The following is a 13,765-nucleotide window of genomic DNA, read 5'->3' as shown; positions in this document are numbered from 1 at the left end:
AGGCCACAGAGGCACCTTGGAGAGACAGTGAGGATTAGAGAGGCCTCGTGGAGGTGTGAGGGAAACGGGGTGACACGAGTATATCCTTGAAGGTCAAGTAAAACCACAGGGATGATTGAAAGTCAGAGGTGGGTCAGAGCGGGGCTGCACGAAAGTGGCAGATAGGCAGGGAATTTCTGAAGTTATGAGGGGAGTGAAAGGGGTTATAAGGAAGATGGCCAGGACAGCAGATGTCATGGGGGAGCAGACAGATCAACCAAGTCACTGATGGAGTTTACATGGAGGCCAAAGTAGGGGTCAGTAGGATGGGGGTTTCTTAGGGTCCCAGGAAACAGGGCCCTCAAGGACCAAGTCCAGGGCTCAGAAGGGCCCTGGAGGGCTCTTTGGGGTCTTGGCAGGACTCAGTAAGGTCCTAAGAGGAGCTTGAGGTCCTGAGGTAAGGAGCCTTTAGGGTTCTGGTAAAGAGGGTGCTTGTGATACCAGGGGAGGTCAGCAGGGGGCAGTAAGTTGCAAAGGTGCTTAGCATTGTCCTGGGGGGAAGTTCTAGGGGTCTTGGGGCAGGATTCTCAGAGGGCTTTTTAGGATCCTTGAGGCTGAATAGGATCAGGGAGGGGAGGGTATTATTCCATACAAGGGGTAAGTAGGGTCCTGGGAGGCCTCTTTGGAGTCCCAGAGGGCTTAAGAGGGCTCAGGGGCAGGGGCGATTGATCCCCAGGATTCTTGAGACCTCAGAGGATTGTGAGTGGACCTGGGGAAGGGACCATTAAGATCCTGCAGGGCTACTTAAGGGCTCACCGGGCCCCTGAGTTTTGGGGGGCTCAGTTGGGTGTCTATTGAGTCCAGAGGGAGGGGCCAGCAGGTCCTGAGGGAAAGAGGTGGCAAGGTGGCAAGCTCAGTGGGGACCCAGAGGCCCAGGGGAGGGCCAGTGGGATCATGAGGGGCTCACTGGGTCCCAAGGAGTTGTGGGAGGTCCTGGTAGAGGTCTCAGATGAGTCTCAGGGGTGCTAGTGGTGTCTTGGGAGGGTCCTCAGGGTCATAACAGGTTTGGCATGGTCCTGGGGGAGGGTGTTCAGTAGGATCCCTGAAGGCTCAGATCCATTCTAGGTCTGTCACCTCAGCAGTTGGTGGGAGGCTTGTGCGGGGAGGATCTGAGAGGGTCTTAGTGGGGTCCCAGGTAGGGTCCTTAGGTTCCAGGGCTCTGGCAATTTCCCAAGTGGGGTTCTTAGCTTCCTGGGTAAGGCTCAGGGCATCCCAGGGGCCCCAGTGAGTTCTCAGGGTCCTGGGAAAGGATTCAGTAGGGTCCTAAGGGAGGGCTCCCAGTAGGATCCTGGGGTTTGTAGGGCTTGGTGGAGTGCTGAGTGGGATCCTGACAGGTTCCCAGAATGGGGCTGGGCAGGCACCAGGGCATAGCGGGTCTTGGCCAGTGCGATGAGGTCCTGGTCAGTGGGCGCACACATGTTCAGGCCGATGGGCAGCATCTTCTTGAGTGTAGCCACAATCAGCGATGTCTGCACAGAGTACCGATCCCCCCGGCGCTTCTTCTTGGTACGTTCCTGGTCTGAGCCACCCGACTGTGGGGACATGGGTCTCAGCACCAGCCTGAGCCCCAGCCCCGCCCATTCCCGGCCCCTGCCCCCACAGCCATTGTCTACACTTCAGCCCTCAGCCTGGATACCAGGCAGCTTCTCCCTGATCTCAGAGCCTGCCTCAGTTTCCACCCCAGACCTTGCTGATCTTTCACTTCAGACCCCCAGCTCTGACCCTCCCAAACCCAAACACCTATCCCAAATTCCCAACTTCTAACCCAAACCCTTACAGGTTCCCCCTAATTCCTCTGGCAGTCTTTTCCCAGAATCCCCTAAGAACTAGTATCGACCCCCAACCCCCACAACAACACGCACAACCCCACACTTCATATCTCAGACTGAGTGCCCAAGAATGAAATAAAGATGCATAGACGTTGGAAGAAAAAGACTGACACTGAAAGACTGAGATGGACAAGGATGCAGGAAGACAAAAGATGCTACAGAGATCCAGAAAGATCTGGAAACAGAAACACGGGGCATGGAGTCCCACAGCCGTGTTCTGAAGCCTTGGGTACGGACCCGTGGTCAGAGCCTCCCAAGTCATGCCAATGACAAGCCCCAGTGACAAGCTTTGGCCAGAGCCACATCCACACTGGCTCCCAAAAGGGAGGCCGTACATGCAGCATCTGAGTCCTTGCAGAGCCCTGGGCCGGGGGCACTGGCCAAATGTCATCAGCGGCTCAGAAGGATAAGACTGTTGACCAAGGTCACACAGCCAATTGCCAGAGTCAGGATTCTAACCAAAGTCTGTTTAATTCCAGAACCCAAGCCTTAAACCCACCATGCGCCTGTCCCACCATGCGCCTGTCCCACCCACGTGCCTGTCCCACCCACGTGCCTGTCCCACCCGCATTCCCATTTCTCATGACCTCAGCCCACGATGCTTTGATGCTTTGGCAAAAGCTGACAGGTGGTCTTTTGAAAAAAATTTTAAACAAAAATTTAAAAAAAGTGAAATTGCTCAAAGCTGAGGGTTGGGAAGGGAATGCATGGTCGGGGGTGGGGAGGAGGGAGGAGAGGGGAATGGTGGTTGGGAGCCAAGGGCAGGGGTGGGGAGCAGGGGCAGGGGTTTCTGGAAGGGGAGCAAAGGGTGGGGTTTATGGGCAAGAGGGTATTAGCCAAGAGCCATGCGGAAGGTTCCAGACAAGGAGCTGACCTGTGTATCTCCCGCCTGCTTCATCAGGTGGCGGACAGAGACAAGAAGGGTTACCCCAGTCCCTCTGAGAACCCCAGGCTCAACTCCAAGTTGGCCTGACCCCAGCTCCTCTGCCCCACTGGACATGCACCCCCTAATTGGGCGCTCCCAGCTTTGACTCAGGGTGGGTGGGTTTGTCCTTCAGAGCCCTGAAGAGGGCAATTCTGAGAAGTACAAGGGAAGAAGAAAGGGGGACATGGGATAATGGGGATATGAGGAAGAAAATGCAAGCTGAGAGAGGACAAAGCTGTGAGGGCAGCAGGGAGTGTGACCAGGACAGGGCAGCTGACTGGATGAGGAGGGGGCAGGCAGGAAGCCCTGGCGGGGGGGGGGGGGGGTTCCCTCCCTGCCTCCTAAGGCCATCTCCCAGAGCAAACACCCACCTTGGCCATTTTGCTCTTGTTGTCGGCAGTCAGAAACGACATGTTATTGATCTCATTCTGGACCACGAAGTTCTGCTCCTCACGCTTAAAGTTCTGATGGCAGAGGCAGTACTGGGGGTCAGACTGGGTGGGGGAAGGGCATCTCGGGGCTGCAGGTTCTGGGGTATGAAGAGGAGGGCAGAGTGGGCAGGGACTCACGTGGGACTTGCACCAGTAGATAAAGATCTCGCCCACCATTCTGAACAGCTCCTCAGCGTTGGGATTGGGCTCCGTCAGCCAGTGTGCCCTGGGCATCAGGGAAGGGGCTGGTGAGGGGTGGGAGTGGGACCCCCAGGAGAGGGGGGCACACAAGAAATCTAGGGGGGAGGAGTCAGGGGTGGAGTTTTCTAAGGAATCTGACCATTCAGAGGGTTTAAATTTTTTAAATGACCATTCCTTTACAATTTTTCATTTCTCTTTTATAGAAGTACAACGTATACATAAATTGTCACCTTGATGAATTATCACAAAGTGAACATACTTGTGTAACCACCACCCAAGTCAAGAAAGAGGACATTTCCAGTCCCTAGAGTTGCCCTTGTGTCCCTTCCAGCCACACCTACTTCCTTCCTCTTGAAAAATGACCCTTATCTTTACTTGTAGACCATGAGTTATTTTTGTCTGTCCTTGAACATTACATTAATAGATGGTATGAAATATGTACTCTGTGTTTTTATTTTCTTGGATTCTTTCATTGGACCTGAAGTTTATGAGATTGATCCATGTTGTATGTTGTGACTTTGTTCATTTTCATTGTCATGTATATTCCACTGTGTGAATGCACCACAACGCACTAATTCAAACTCTTTGACCCAGCACTCCCACTCCTGGGAACCCCCCCTATAGCAGTACCCTCTGGTGAGCACAGAGATGGATGTGCAAGGATGTCCCCAGCGTGCATTCCACCACTTCCCTTTTCTGCTCTCATGACAGACTGGGCTTTCTCACAAAGCCCTGTGCAGCCTTCAAATCTTTTTCAATCAGGATGGAACTGTTCTTGAAATTCATTTGCTATCCCTGGATTAAGCTGCACCTAGGAGTTAATAATTCTTTAAACAGTTTCTGATTTTAGGGAGATGTTAGCCATTTGTTGATATCTGCACTTGCCCTTTTATTAAAGATCTATGTTTCTGAGGAAAATGAGGCTGGACTATCTTTCTTTCCTCTCCCAATGACAGAGGAAGGCCTGATGACTGGGTTTCACTGTACAAATATCAGACATCCCGTGTACCCAAGCCTGGAGGCCCAGTGCTGGAGCGAAAAGCAGGGCTCCTTTTGGCTGACATCAAAACTGCACAGGGGCTCAGATTCAAGAGGTGCAAAGGGGCAGGAGGGGAGCAAATCAAGTGGGTTGGATTTTGTGGGCCCAGCAGCAGTGGGGTTGGAGGCAGAAGGTTGGGTGAGCATTGCAAGCAGTTTACAGCCAGTCAGAAGGCGAGGGGCCAGAAGGGCTTCGGGGAAGCCAGTGGTTGGGCTGGAGTGTGTGGGGGTGTGGCTGGGGAGGTGCTGACCTGTTGTTGTCCACATAGCGGATGAGCAGTGGATAGAGGGCATACAGGTCCCGGCAGAGCACAGAGAACTCATCCCGCACCAGGAGCTCACCCTCCTCAGCTTCCGCCTTGGCCTCCAGGCGCAGCTGCTCTTCCTCAGCCACCACCTTTCCCGCCCGCTTGCGCAGTCGTGCAATGGTCGGGATGAAGTGGGAATGCAGGAGCTCTGGCCTGGCCCGGCTCACGATGGGCTGGGCAAAAACTGCAGGAGCAAATGGTGGACAGTCCCTGCTGGACAGCCTCTAATTCCAGCGTTTGACCTATGACCTCTGATCCCTGACTTCTGTTCCCATCCATGACTCCTGACCTGTACCTCTAATCCAGCAGCTTTCATTGACCCCACCCTAACCCTGGCCTCTGACTCCAGCATCTATCTCTAATCTCACTGTTGACCTTGGGCCTGGACCTCTGACAGCCCCTGAACCGTGATCCCAACCATAACCCCTAACTTGAACCTGTGAACCCAGCCTAACACATGTCCCTGACCTCTGACCCCAATCCTTACTGATATCTCACCCTGTGATATTAGTCTTTACCCCCAGTGTTTAACCTCTGACCTGGACCCTATCCAGACCCTTCTTCACTTCATGATTTCTGACCTCTGGCTTCTTACCCCAGCCTCCGGCCTCTGACCCTGGCCTACAATCCCAGCTCCAGTGTCCAATTTGAATCAATTCCTGACACAAAACTTCTAAACCAGGAATCCCAACCCTTTAAAAACACTAATTTCTTGACCTCTGACCTACAACCCTGTCCTCATCAGGGACCTCATCCCTGATCATTTGCATAAGAAACTCAGGCTTCTGACCCAGTTCCCAAACCCTGACCTAACCCAACTCCAAGGCCCCAGGAATTCAGAATCCATTCTAGAGGACCCCTCAGACCCATCTATCCAGCCTAGACCCTCTAAGCCTGAGATTCTGATCCCTTGTGATGGCCCTTGACCTTTGATCCTGAGAAAACCTAGACTCTGACTCTTCACAACTCCCAGGAGATCATGGACCTCAGGATCTCCCTCTCAGACCATCAGATCAAAGGGCCCGACTCCAGGCCCTGAGCCCCAGACCACAGAAGCTGCAGCCCAGACCCACCAGCGAGCCGCTTCATCCACGAGGCTTCGTCAATGCCCAGGTTGTTGACGATGATTCGCAAGATGTTCCCCAACAGGGAGTTGAGGTGGTTGGAGGTGACAGCTGTGCAGGGTGGGGGGGCCCCAGCAGGCAGAGCAGGTGGGGGCACCTCAGGCCCACGCTCCCACCAGCGGGGCAGGTAGCTGCACAGCATGGGCAGCGTGATCTCAATGACGTGTGGCATTTCTGTGTAGCGGGCCCCCGACTCAGCCAGGCCCCCGATGTCTGCCATGAGCCGCTCCAGCACTGGGATGTCGGGGCACATCTCCTCCACGCTGTTGGGGAGCCCCAAGACTGGGGTGCAGGGAGGGGTCAAGGCATGCCAACCCATCATCCTCAGACTTCAGTGTCCACACCCAGGATCCCCACAAACTCTGGGACTCCCCATGCTGCTGCACCCCCAAGCTGGGGAATCCGCAGCCCCTCAGAGCCCAGATGGGCCATGCAGACCCCAAAGTGGGCTCTGCCCTGGGCCCTGTGCTGGGTGGAATGGGACCCTGAGAGCTGTCTTAGCCCCACACGACTTACTGGCCCGCTCCCGGGGAGACTTGGTGGTGTACACTGAGCAAGCATTATACTCGTTCAGCTGGGGCTCCAGGAACGCCACAGGCATGGCTGCTGCCAGGCGGGCCAGGCACTCCCCGAGGGCTGGCCGCAGCCTGGAAGACGGAACGAACTCCTTAGCTCCTATGTCACCCTCTGCCCGGACTTGGGTCCCACCCTAGTCTCCCCAGAAGTAGCTCTCCCCAGAACCCTCTGGAGCAGATCTGCTGCTCACCAGTGGACACAAATGTAGCCTTTCCCCTGGGCTTCCTGAGGGCCCTCTTGCTCTACCTGTGATTCTCGCTCCGGAGAGACCAATAGGCACCACCAGGGCCCTCTCCAGTGCCCCTTGCTTGCTGCGGCTCCTGAGTGCTGCCCTCGTTTCTGCAGGCCCCTTGCTAGGGCACGCTTGCTCCACATCAGAGAATAACGTGGCATTCTGGCCAGCGAGTGCCCCGTGCCCACCTGCTTTACCCACCACCTCCCTCGTGGGTGGCCTCTACTTCCTTTGCTGCCCTTCCCCCGAATTCCCTCATGTGGCCACTTTGGGGAACTGACGCTGCCACAATGTACCTGTCTGATGTTGAAGACTTAGAATATCTCCTCTGCTTTTCACGCCCTCATGTTCTCTAGCATCCTCCTCTCCCTGAGCCCCCACGGTGCCCACTCCAGCCCCAAACTATGGCTGCCCCTCCTTACTTTTCCACGTAAGAGTTTCTGGTTGTTCCCAGGGAGTAGATGCTGCACAGAGTTCGGTAGCATGAGACCTGGACATCGTCCACTGAGAGAGAGAGAACAAGGGTCGAGGGTGTGCCCACCATACCAGTCCCCCCACCCCCTTCCCTTGTATCCAAATGGTGGGTAGGAGCTGCCTGCCATTGACCATTTTTGTGATCTGAGTGAACACCACTCTCTTGGCCTGTTTTCCTATCTGTAAAATGGGCATAATTATAGTATCTTCCTCATGGGGGTTGTGAGGATCAAACATCGTTAATACTTGGAAAGCAATTAAAACAAGGCACACAGCAGGCACTCAGAAAAGGCTCGTTGCTGTTCTATTTGAGGATAGTGATAGATACTCTCTCCAGAAAAATGTGAAGAAACACACAATCCTGACTACAACTTTAGGTCATCCACACGTCCTCCACAGAAGGTCAGGTGAAGGACCTCATCAAACTTACAAGTGTCATGAGGTACAAAGAGGGCAGGGGACTGTCCTAGGTTGAGAAGAGACTATAAAGCCATGAGAAAAATTACACTGGATTCTGAATTTTGTGGGAAAAAAACCCACAAAAGCGTTTTGAGGGTCATAGGGTAGTCAGGGCGGGGGCGGTTCTGACATCGTGATCACACTGGAGAAGCTCTTATTTAGGAGATGCGAGCCGAGCACCTAGGGGTGAGCTGCCTCTCTGCATGCAATCACATTCAAGAGTTCAAAAGGCCTGCAGATCTTGTCACCGTAAAGTGAAAGACAAAGCAAACGGGGCAAGTTCTTCACAGCTCTCTTCCTTTGACTTTTCTGCATATTATTAATGTTTCCAAATAAAATGTTGGAGTGGGGGAAAACCTCATCCAACTGCTACTTTTCTTTTTTTTTTCTTTCTACAGGGTTTCTTAGCGGGGAATAAGCGGGAAAGTGGAGCCAGCTGAGGGAGATTAAGAGGAAAGTGGGGCCAACCAAGGGAGGTTGGGACTCCCAACTGCTACTTTTCTTACTTTTATCACTAGGTTCTAATTTCAAATAAACAGTGAACGGGGACATGGCTCTCCTGTCTCTGAGTCCCCTCAGCCCATCGGCCCTACAGTCCATTCTGGATGCTTCCCCTGGGCATCCCACAGGTGGGCTGCTCACAATCACCAAGTGTCCTAGGCTGACCTTGGCATCTTCCCAATCTGTCTCCTGGGGCCCTACTGCACCAAGGTCCTCACGTCAGGCCCTTGGACCTCACACGGAACACCTTCCCTCCATGGCCCATCTCCTCGGCCTCCTGAACGCCTCTTGCACCAACCCTTCCAGTCCTTCCCCAGTTCCCCCATGGTTCAGGCCACATCTCATAAGGCACTTTTGAGTACGTGAACATACAGTGTCACGACACCCCACTGGGTACCTTTGTCTCTTTAACAACGGTATGTTACACCACAGTGTGTGTGTACTCTGTCACAAGATCCCAAGTGAGGTACCATTTGGTAGAATAAACACAGCAGACACTGATAATTGGCTTTCAGCACCTGTTCTTACCTTCTTTCTGTACTTCTCTTCTTCCTAGTAATAGACCTCCAATATTTAGCTGGACACATGACCTCCGGAATTAGGGAGGCTACTTTCTGGCCAATGGGACAGATGTAAGCAGGAGTGATGTGGACCACTTCTAGACTGTTCCTTTAAGAGAACTAAGGTGCCCTCCTCTTTGCTTTTCCTCCTCTCCTAGTGGCTAGAATGAGGATGTGATGGTGTGTTATCTTGAACCACAGGGATAAAGACAATATTTCAGAGATGGCAGAGCAACAAAATGGAGGGAACCTGGGATCCTGACATTATGATCCACTCTCAGGTAGACTGTTCCATGAGACAGAAATATACTGCTGTCTTGCTTAAGCTATGGTGATTTAGGCTCTTTGGACAGAGCTGCTGAATGCATAGCCTAATTAACTCATTCTATTGCCTACTAATTTACTGAATGCACACTTTGCTTATGGCAATAAATCCACTCAGTGAAAACACACTTAGGGATTCTATCAGACACACAGGGATGGGTGACCCCCACCCCCGACCCCTGCCCTTGGGGTCAGGAGTCCTTACAGATGACATCATCTCCGAACTGGTGCTGGGCGATGTGCTGGAAGAGGGTGGTGAGGACAGGCAGCAGGGCCACGGTGGTGTAGGTGAGGTTCTGGCCTACGCCCTTCACCTGCGTGCGCGCCTGTGACACCTTGCCTAGACGCAGGTTCTCCACCATCTTCTCGATGTCCTCTGAGGCACTCTCAAAGAAGGAACGGAGGCCAGCCTTCACGATCTCAGGGCCTGACTTCATCACCGTCCTAGGGGGGAAGTGGAAGGCACCCCAGTTGTAGAATACAAAAGTTTAGACTTTGGAGGATCTAGGAGTGGGCACCATGACCAGTGACCCTACCTGGCATCCAGGGAGCGTGCCAGGATGTGAAGACAGTTGACCACAGCTGGGGCATCTGTCCCTGAGGGAGGAAGATGGGCCTGTATGAAGGAAAGACTACAAGACAGTACCTCCTTCTATATCCACCTGACAGGATCTCTCCCTCCTCCCACCCAGCCTCCCATATGCCCCTGTTCTTCCCCATGAAGGCCCTGACCCTCCCCCATTCCAGCCCTGACCCCGCAGGCCCTCACTGTCAGGTTATGAATCTGTCCACCCCCCGGGGCCTGGGAGCCCCATGAGGGTAGGGCCTAGGACTGTCCCAGTCACTGCCCTGTCCTTAGGCCTACCCAGTCCATGTCTGGTCCAGGGGAAGAACACAGTAGAGGTTATTCAAGTCAAGGCATGAACCTGGGCCATAGTTCCTCAGGGTGGGGTTGGTAATGAGGGGAAGAGAGAGAAGATTAAGAAGAAGGGCTCAGGAGCAGAGTTACTTACCAAAGAGAGAGACTCGGTGACGGACAAGAGCAGCAAGCTTGCAGAAGAGGCTGATGACAGAGAAAGAAAGAGAAGGACAGGGAGGGGACACAGGACGTGAGGACTCCAAGGGGCCAAGGGCAGTGGTGACACAATTAGAGGAGGTGGAAACAGGGAAAGAGGGACAGAGATGGAGCCAGGAGGAGGTAGGATGATGGGGAAGAAAAGGAAGGAGACAAGAGGGGTGGGGAGGGGTAGAGAGATGAGTAAGCTTGAAAGCCGTAGGCAGTAACTGTCATGTTGGTGGTAGGGGAGGCTGGTTTGCCTTTCTGACAGGGCAAACGATTCATCCCAGTCTGCCTGAAAGTCCCAGACACACCAGGGCAGTTGGTCACCTTAGCCCTTTAATTGCTCCTGCAGGTAGAGTTGGTCAGTGCCCAGCACCCCGGACAGAGCCCCTAAGGTCCAAGGTGGGAGTATAAGTTCCAGAATTTGGACCTTGCCCTGAGGTCAGGGGACTGGGTCAGAGGTCATAGGACAGCCTACCTGGTGATCATTTCCTTCTCTTTATTGGAGGCATGGCCACCACTGCCCAGCACTTTGGCCGGTGTGGACAGGAAGTACAGGCAGTGGTTGGTGAAGTACTGGTTGATCAAAGGGAGCAGGATCTGGGGTGAAGAAGAAGAGATGAGTGTGACTGACTCAAGGGCGGGAAGAGCCCACCCAGTCCCCAGTTACTGAGCCCACCTCTCACCTTGGCAAAGAATTTAATCTCCTGTTCATGTGGGGACTTTTCTACTCGTCCACTGCTGACCACAGCCTCTGGTGGTGTGGGGAGGGCAAATATGGGTCATGGTGAGTTCAAGGCTAGGGCACTTAGGGTATTTTGATGGGGCAGAGTTAGGATTGATGGGAGATAGTTTGTTTTCAACTTTTAAAAATATTTTTAAAAGATTTTATTTATTTATTTAGAGAATGGAGAAGGGAGGGAGAAAGGGAGAGAAACACTGGTGTGTGAGAGAAACATCTATTGGTTGCTTCTTGCACACCCCCAACTGGAGACTTGTCCTGCAACCCAGGCATGTGCCCTGGTGGGAAACCAAACTGGTGACCCTTTGGTTCACAGGCCGGTGCTCAATCTACTGAGCCACACCAGCCAGGGTAGGAGATAAATTCTTGACAGGAAGTCACTTTGTTGGCTTTGAGATAAACCTCTCTCTCCAACCTAACTGCTGTCTTAACTCCTTGATCAAACACTTCCTGAGGCTGACAGTGGGGAAGAGGACAAACTGGGCTGGGGTAAGGCCCTGAAACATCCCCTTCCTCTCCTATCACAAGCTCTTTTCTACCTGAACGTCAATACCTGGCACAGTAAATTTGGGATAAATGATTAATGAACCAAATGAAACAAGAAGTCAACACTGTTCATTTTAAAATGGAAATAAATTTCAAACAATAATAATGGTGATAGTAATAATTAATGCTATTAAAATAATAGTACTGACTCCAATAATTGTACCCTTGCTATGCCTTGGCACTGTGCGAAACGTCCTTGCACTGTCTCCTTCTACCTCGGAGGCCTGTACACAATAAAGTCTCACTTAGCGTCTCTGCAGATTCTTGGGAACTGCAACTCAAAGTGAAACAATGTAGGAGAGTATAAGGGAACCCGTTTGACTACAGGCTAATGGCAATAAACAAGAATGAAGTTCCTATGGCATACTTCTCATCAAAAACCATCACCAAACTTGTATTAAAGACCCAAAACAATTCTAGTATTAAACTTTGAAATAAACGTGAGCTCTAAATACATTTAAGAGACTGGTCGTGAGCTGCCCTGTCACCCCTCTGACGCCGTTTCCTCTCACTCTCCCCCTCGGTCACTCTGCTGCAGCCACACGGCCGAATATTCACAGCAAGAACCTCTCAGAGCCTTCACACGGCTGTTCCTCTACCTGGAATACTCTCCCCACACGTCCACACGGCCCCTCTCAGGCTCCTTCAAGGTCTTTCCAGAATAGTCCCCTTCCCGCACTCCTTAGCTGGCTCTAGCGTATTCTTTTTCCCATAACACTAACCACTTTCTAACTCGAGAAGTGATTTAGTTATTTCTGACATTAATTGTCTGAATCCAGGACAGGGATCTTTGTCTGTCCTGTCCACTGCTTATTCTCAACACCCAGAACACTGTCTGGCACCGTAATTAGATGAGGGAGGAAGGAGACATGCGTGACCTGGGTCTTAGGTAGGGTAGGCATCAGGGAGGGACTTCTCCATACCCAGGTGGGCGATAAACTCCTGGGAAATGTCCATCCAGCGCAGCAACTGCTGTAGGAAGCCAAAGGCGAACCGTTTCTCAATGGAAGACGTGTCCAGCTCCATGTCCTTGAGGCCTCTGCACGGAGGGGTGGAGGAAAGCGTCAGCCCAGATGCAAACGCCCTGCTTCCCATCCTTCTCTAGATCCGACTCTGCTCCCTAAGGCCCTGCTTCTGGAGTTCCTGGCTCCTTCCTAGACAGGCCTGCCCCCTTTTCCCCAGACCCCACACCCTTAACCTTTCCCTAACTCTGGCTCCACCCCCACTCTCCAGTCCTCGCCCTGTTAGCTTCCTCCTTTTAGGCTTCTTCTGCCTCCCCTACCCTGGCCTCAGTTCTTCCAGCAGCTGTCCTGTGTCTTCTGCCCCCGTCCCCAGCTGCTCCCTGGTCTGGCTCCCAGCCCACCTACCTGGTGACTGCATAGCCATTCATCTGCAGGAACTTCAGCAGCTCCTGGGCCTTCTCTCGATCTCGTGCCTTCTCCTTGGCCGTGAGCGTGTCATAGGGGACCAGCAGGGGATGGGTCCCACCACCTGGGGCAGCAAAAGACCAGAAATCAGGGGGCTGGGAGGGACCCAGGCCACTCTCACTGAAGTGGTTCCTACAGTTGAAGGCTTATATAATTTTAGTAATAAAGACAGAGGGAAGAATAAGCAAAATGTTGCTTTCCAATGCTCATCACAGCCTCATCACAATCCTGCGGTAAATGCTATTATCCCCACTGTACAAACACAAAAACAAAGGTTTAGGGGGGTAAAATCAATTGTTGAAGGTGAAAGCCACACAACTCTAATGTAGGCCCTTTTGATTCCAGAGCCAATGACTAGGAGGTCACGGAGAAGGGTGGTCTGTGTGGGGGTCTGATGGGCACCCTCACCCTTGGCCTCCAGCTCCTGCTTCTTCTTCCTCCCCCAAGTGTTGTGGTAATTCTCCGCCAGTTGTTCTGCCATGGCCTGGGGGTGGATGCAGAGAGTCAAGGCTGAGATTCAGAGGATGTCCTCCCTGACCCCAACAGAAACCACCATGCTCCCAAATAGAGATCTGAGGTCTCACCTGCAGCTCCCGGGACAGGGTAACTCCGCTGAGATCGGGGGGTTGGGGGTTGTAGCCTTCTCTTGGATCATAGGTCTGGGAGGACAAGAGAGATGGTGAGCTTGATGGGTGAGCAAGAACCCAGGCCCCAACCCAATCTACCCCCCTCACTTGGCTCTGGACCCCTGCTCTGCACCTTCTCCTTAAGGCCCTGTCTCAGCCATCCCCTCCTCTCTCCTCTGCCCTTTGTAGTTCTTCAGACTTATGCTTTCTCCTTCCCTGATCTCTGGGCCTTCTCTTGCCCCCCTCTTCTGGCCTTCCTCCTTCGCCTGACGCCACCTCCAGCCTGGCCCCACCCTCTCCTGTTCCCACCCCTTATTCTAGCCACCCACCAGCCCTTCATGAC

General features: G+C 53.0%; 1 protein-coding gene and 1 long non-coding RNA gene across 5 annotated transcripts in view; one reads left to right on the top strand and one right to left on the bottom strand.

Annotated features, from left to right (window-relative positions):
* RYR1 (ryanodine receptor 1) overlaps positions 1-13,765 on the bottom strand; it is a 114,978-nt gene that overhangs the window by 46,919 nt on the left and 54,294 nt on the right. For 2 of the 4 annotated variants that reach the window (XM_036013113.1, XM_028529421.2), the window contains 17 exons: positions 13,381-13,455; positions 13,205-13,280; positions 12,737-12,860; positions 12,293-12,408; positions 10,768-10,835; positions 10,560-10,681; positions 10,035-10,084; positions 9,558-9,618; positions 9,227-9,465; positions 7,126-7,207; positions 6,412-6,542; positions 5,845-6,177; positions 4,715-4,955; positions 3,363-3,450; positions 3,165-3,257; positions 2,743-2,757; positions 1,401-1,571 (listed from right to left, as the gene is read on the bottom strand). In XM_036013113.1, the coding sequence (XP_035869006.1) occupies positions 1,401-1,571; positions 2,743-2,757; positions 3,165-3,257; positions 3,363-3,450; positions 4,715-4,955; positions 5,845-6,177; positions 6,412-6,542; positions 7,126-7,207; positions 9,227-9,465; positions 9,558-9,618; positions 10,035-10,084; positions 10,560-10,681; positions 10,768-10,835; positions 12,293-12,408; positions 12,737-12,860; positions 13,205-13,280; positions 13,381-13,455 (2,085 nt within the window). The remainder of the gene's footprint in view (positions 1-1,400; positions 1,572-2,742; positions 2,758-3,164; positions 3,258-3,362; positions 3,451-4,714; positions 4,956-5,844; positions 6,178-6,411; positions 6,543-7,125; positions 7,208-9,226; positions 9,466-9,557; positions 9,619-10,034; positions 10,085-10,559; positions 10,682-10,767; positions 10,836-12,292; positions 12,409-12,736; positions 12,861-13,204; positions 13,281-13,380; positions 13,456-13,765) is intronic. The other 2 variants (XM_036013114.1, XM_028529420.2) reach the window with 1 other exon arrangement.
* On the top strand, positions 3,530-4,941 carry LOC118497726. Its single transcript, XR_004900257.1, has 2 exons — positions 3,530-4,519; positions 4,733-4,941. It is a non-coding gene; the product is annotated as an uncharacterized LOC118497726 (long non-coding RNA).

This window comes from Phyllostomus discolor, chromosome 12 (genome assembly GCF_004126475.2).
Source record: "Phyllostomus discolor isolate MPI-MPIP mPhyDis1 chromosome 12, mPhyDis1.pri.v3, whole genome shotgun sequence".
NCBI classification, from domain to species: domain Eukaryota; kingdom Metazoa; phylum Chordata; class Mammalia; order Chiroptera; family Phyllostomidae; genus Phyllostomus; species Phyllostomus discolor.
The sequence above is the reverse complement of the archived record's forward strand: the minus strand, read 5'-3'. Positions and strand labels throughout refer to the sequence as shown.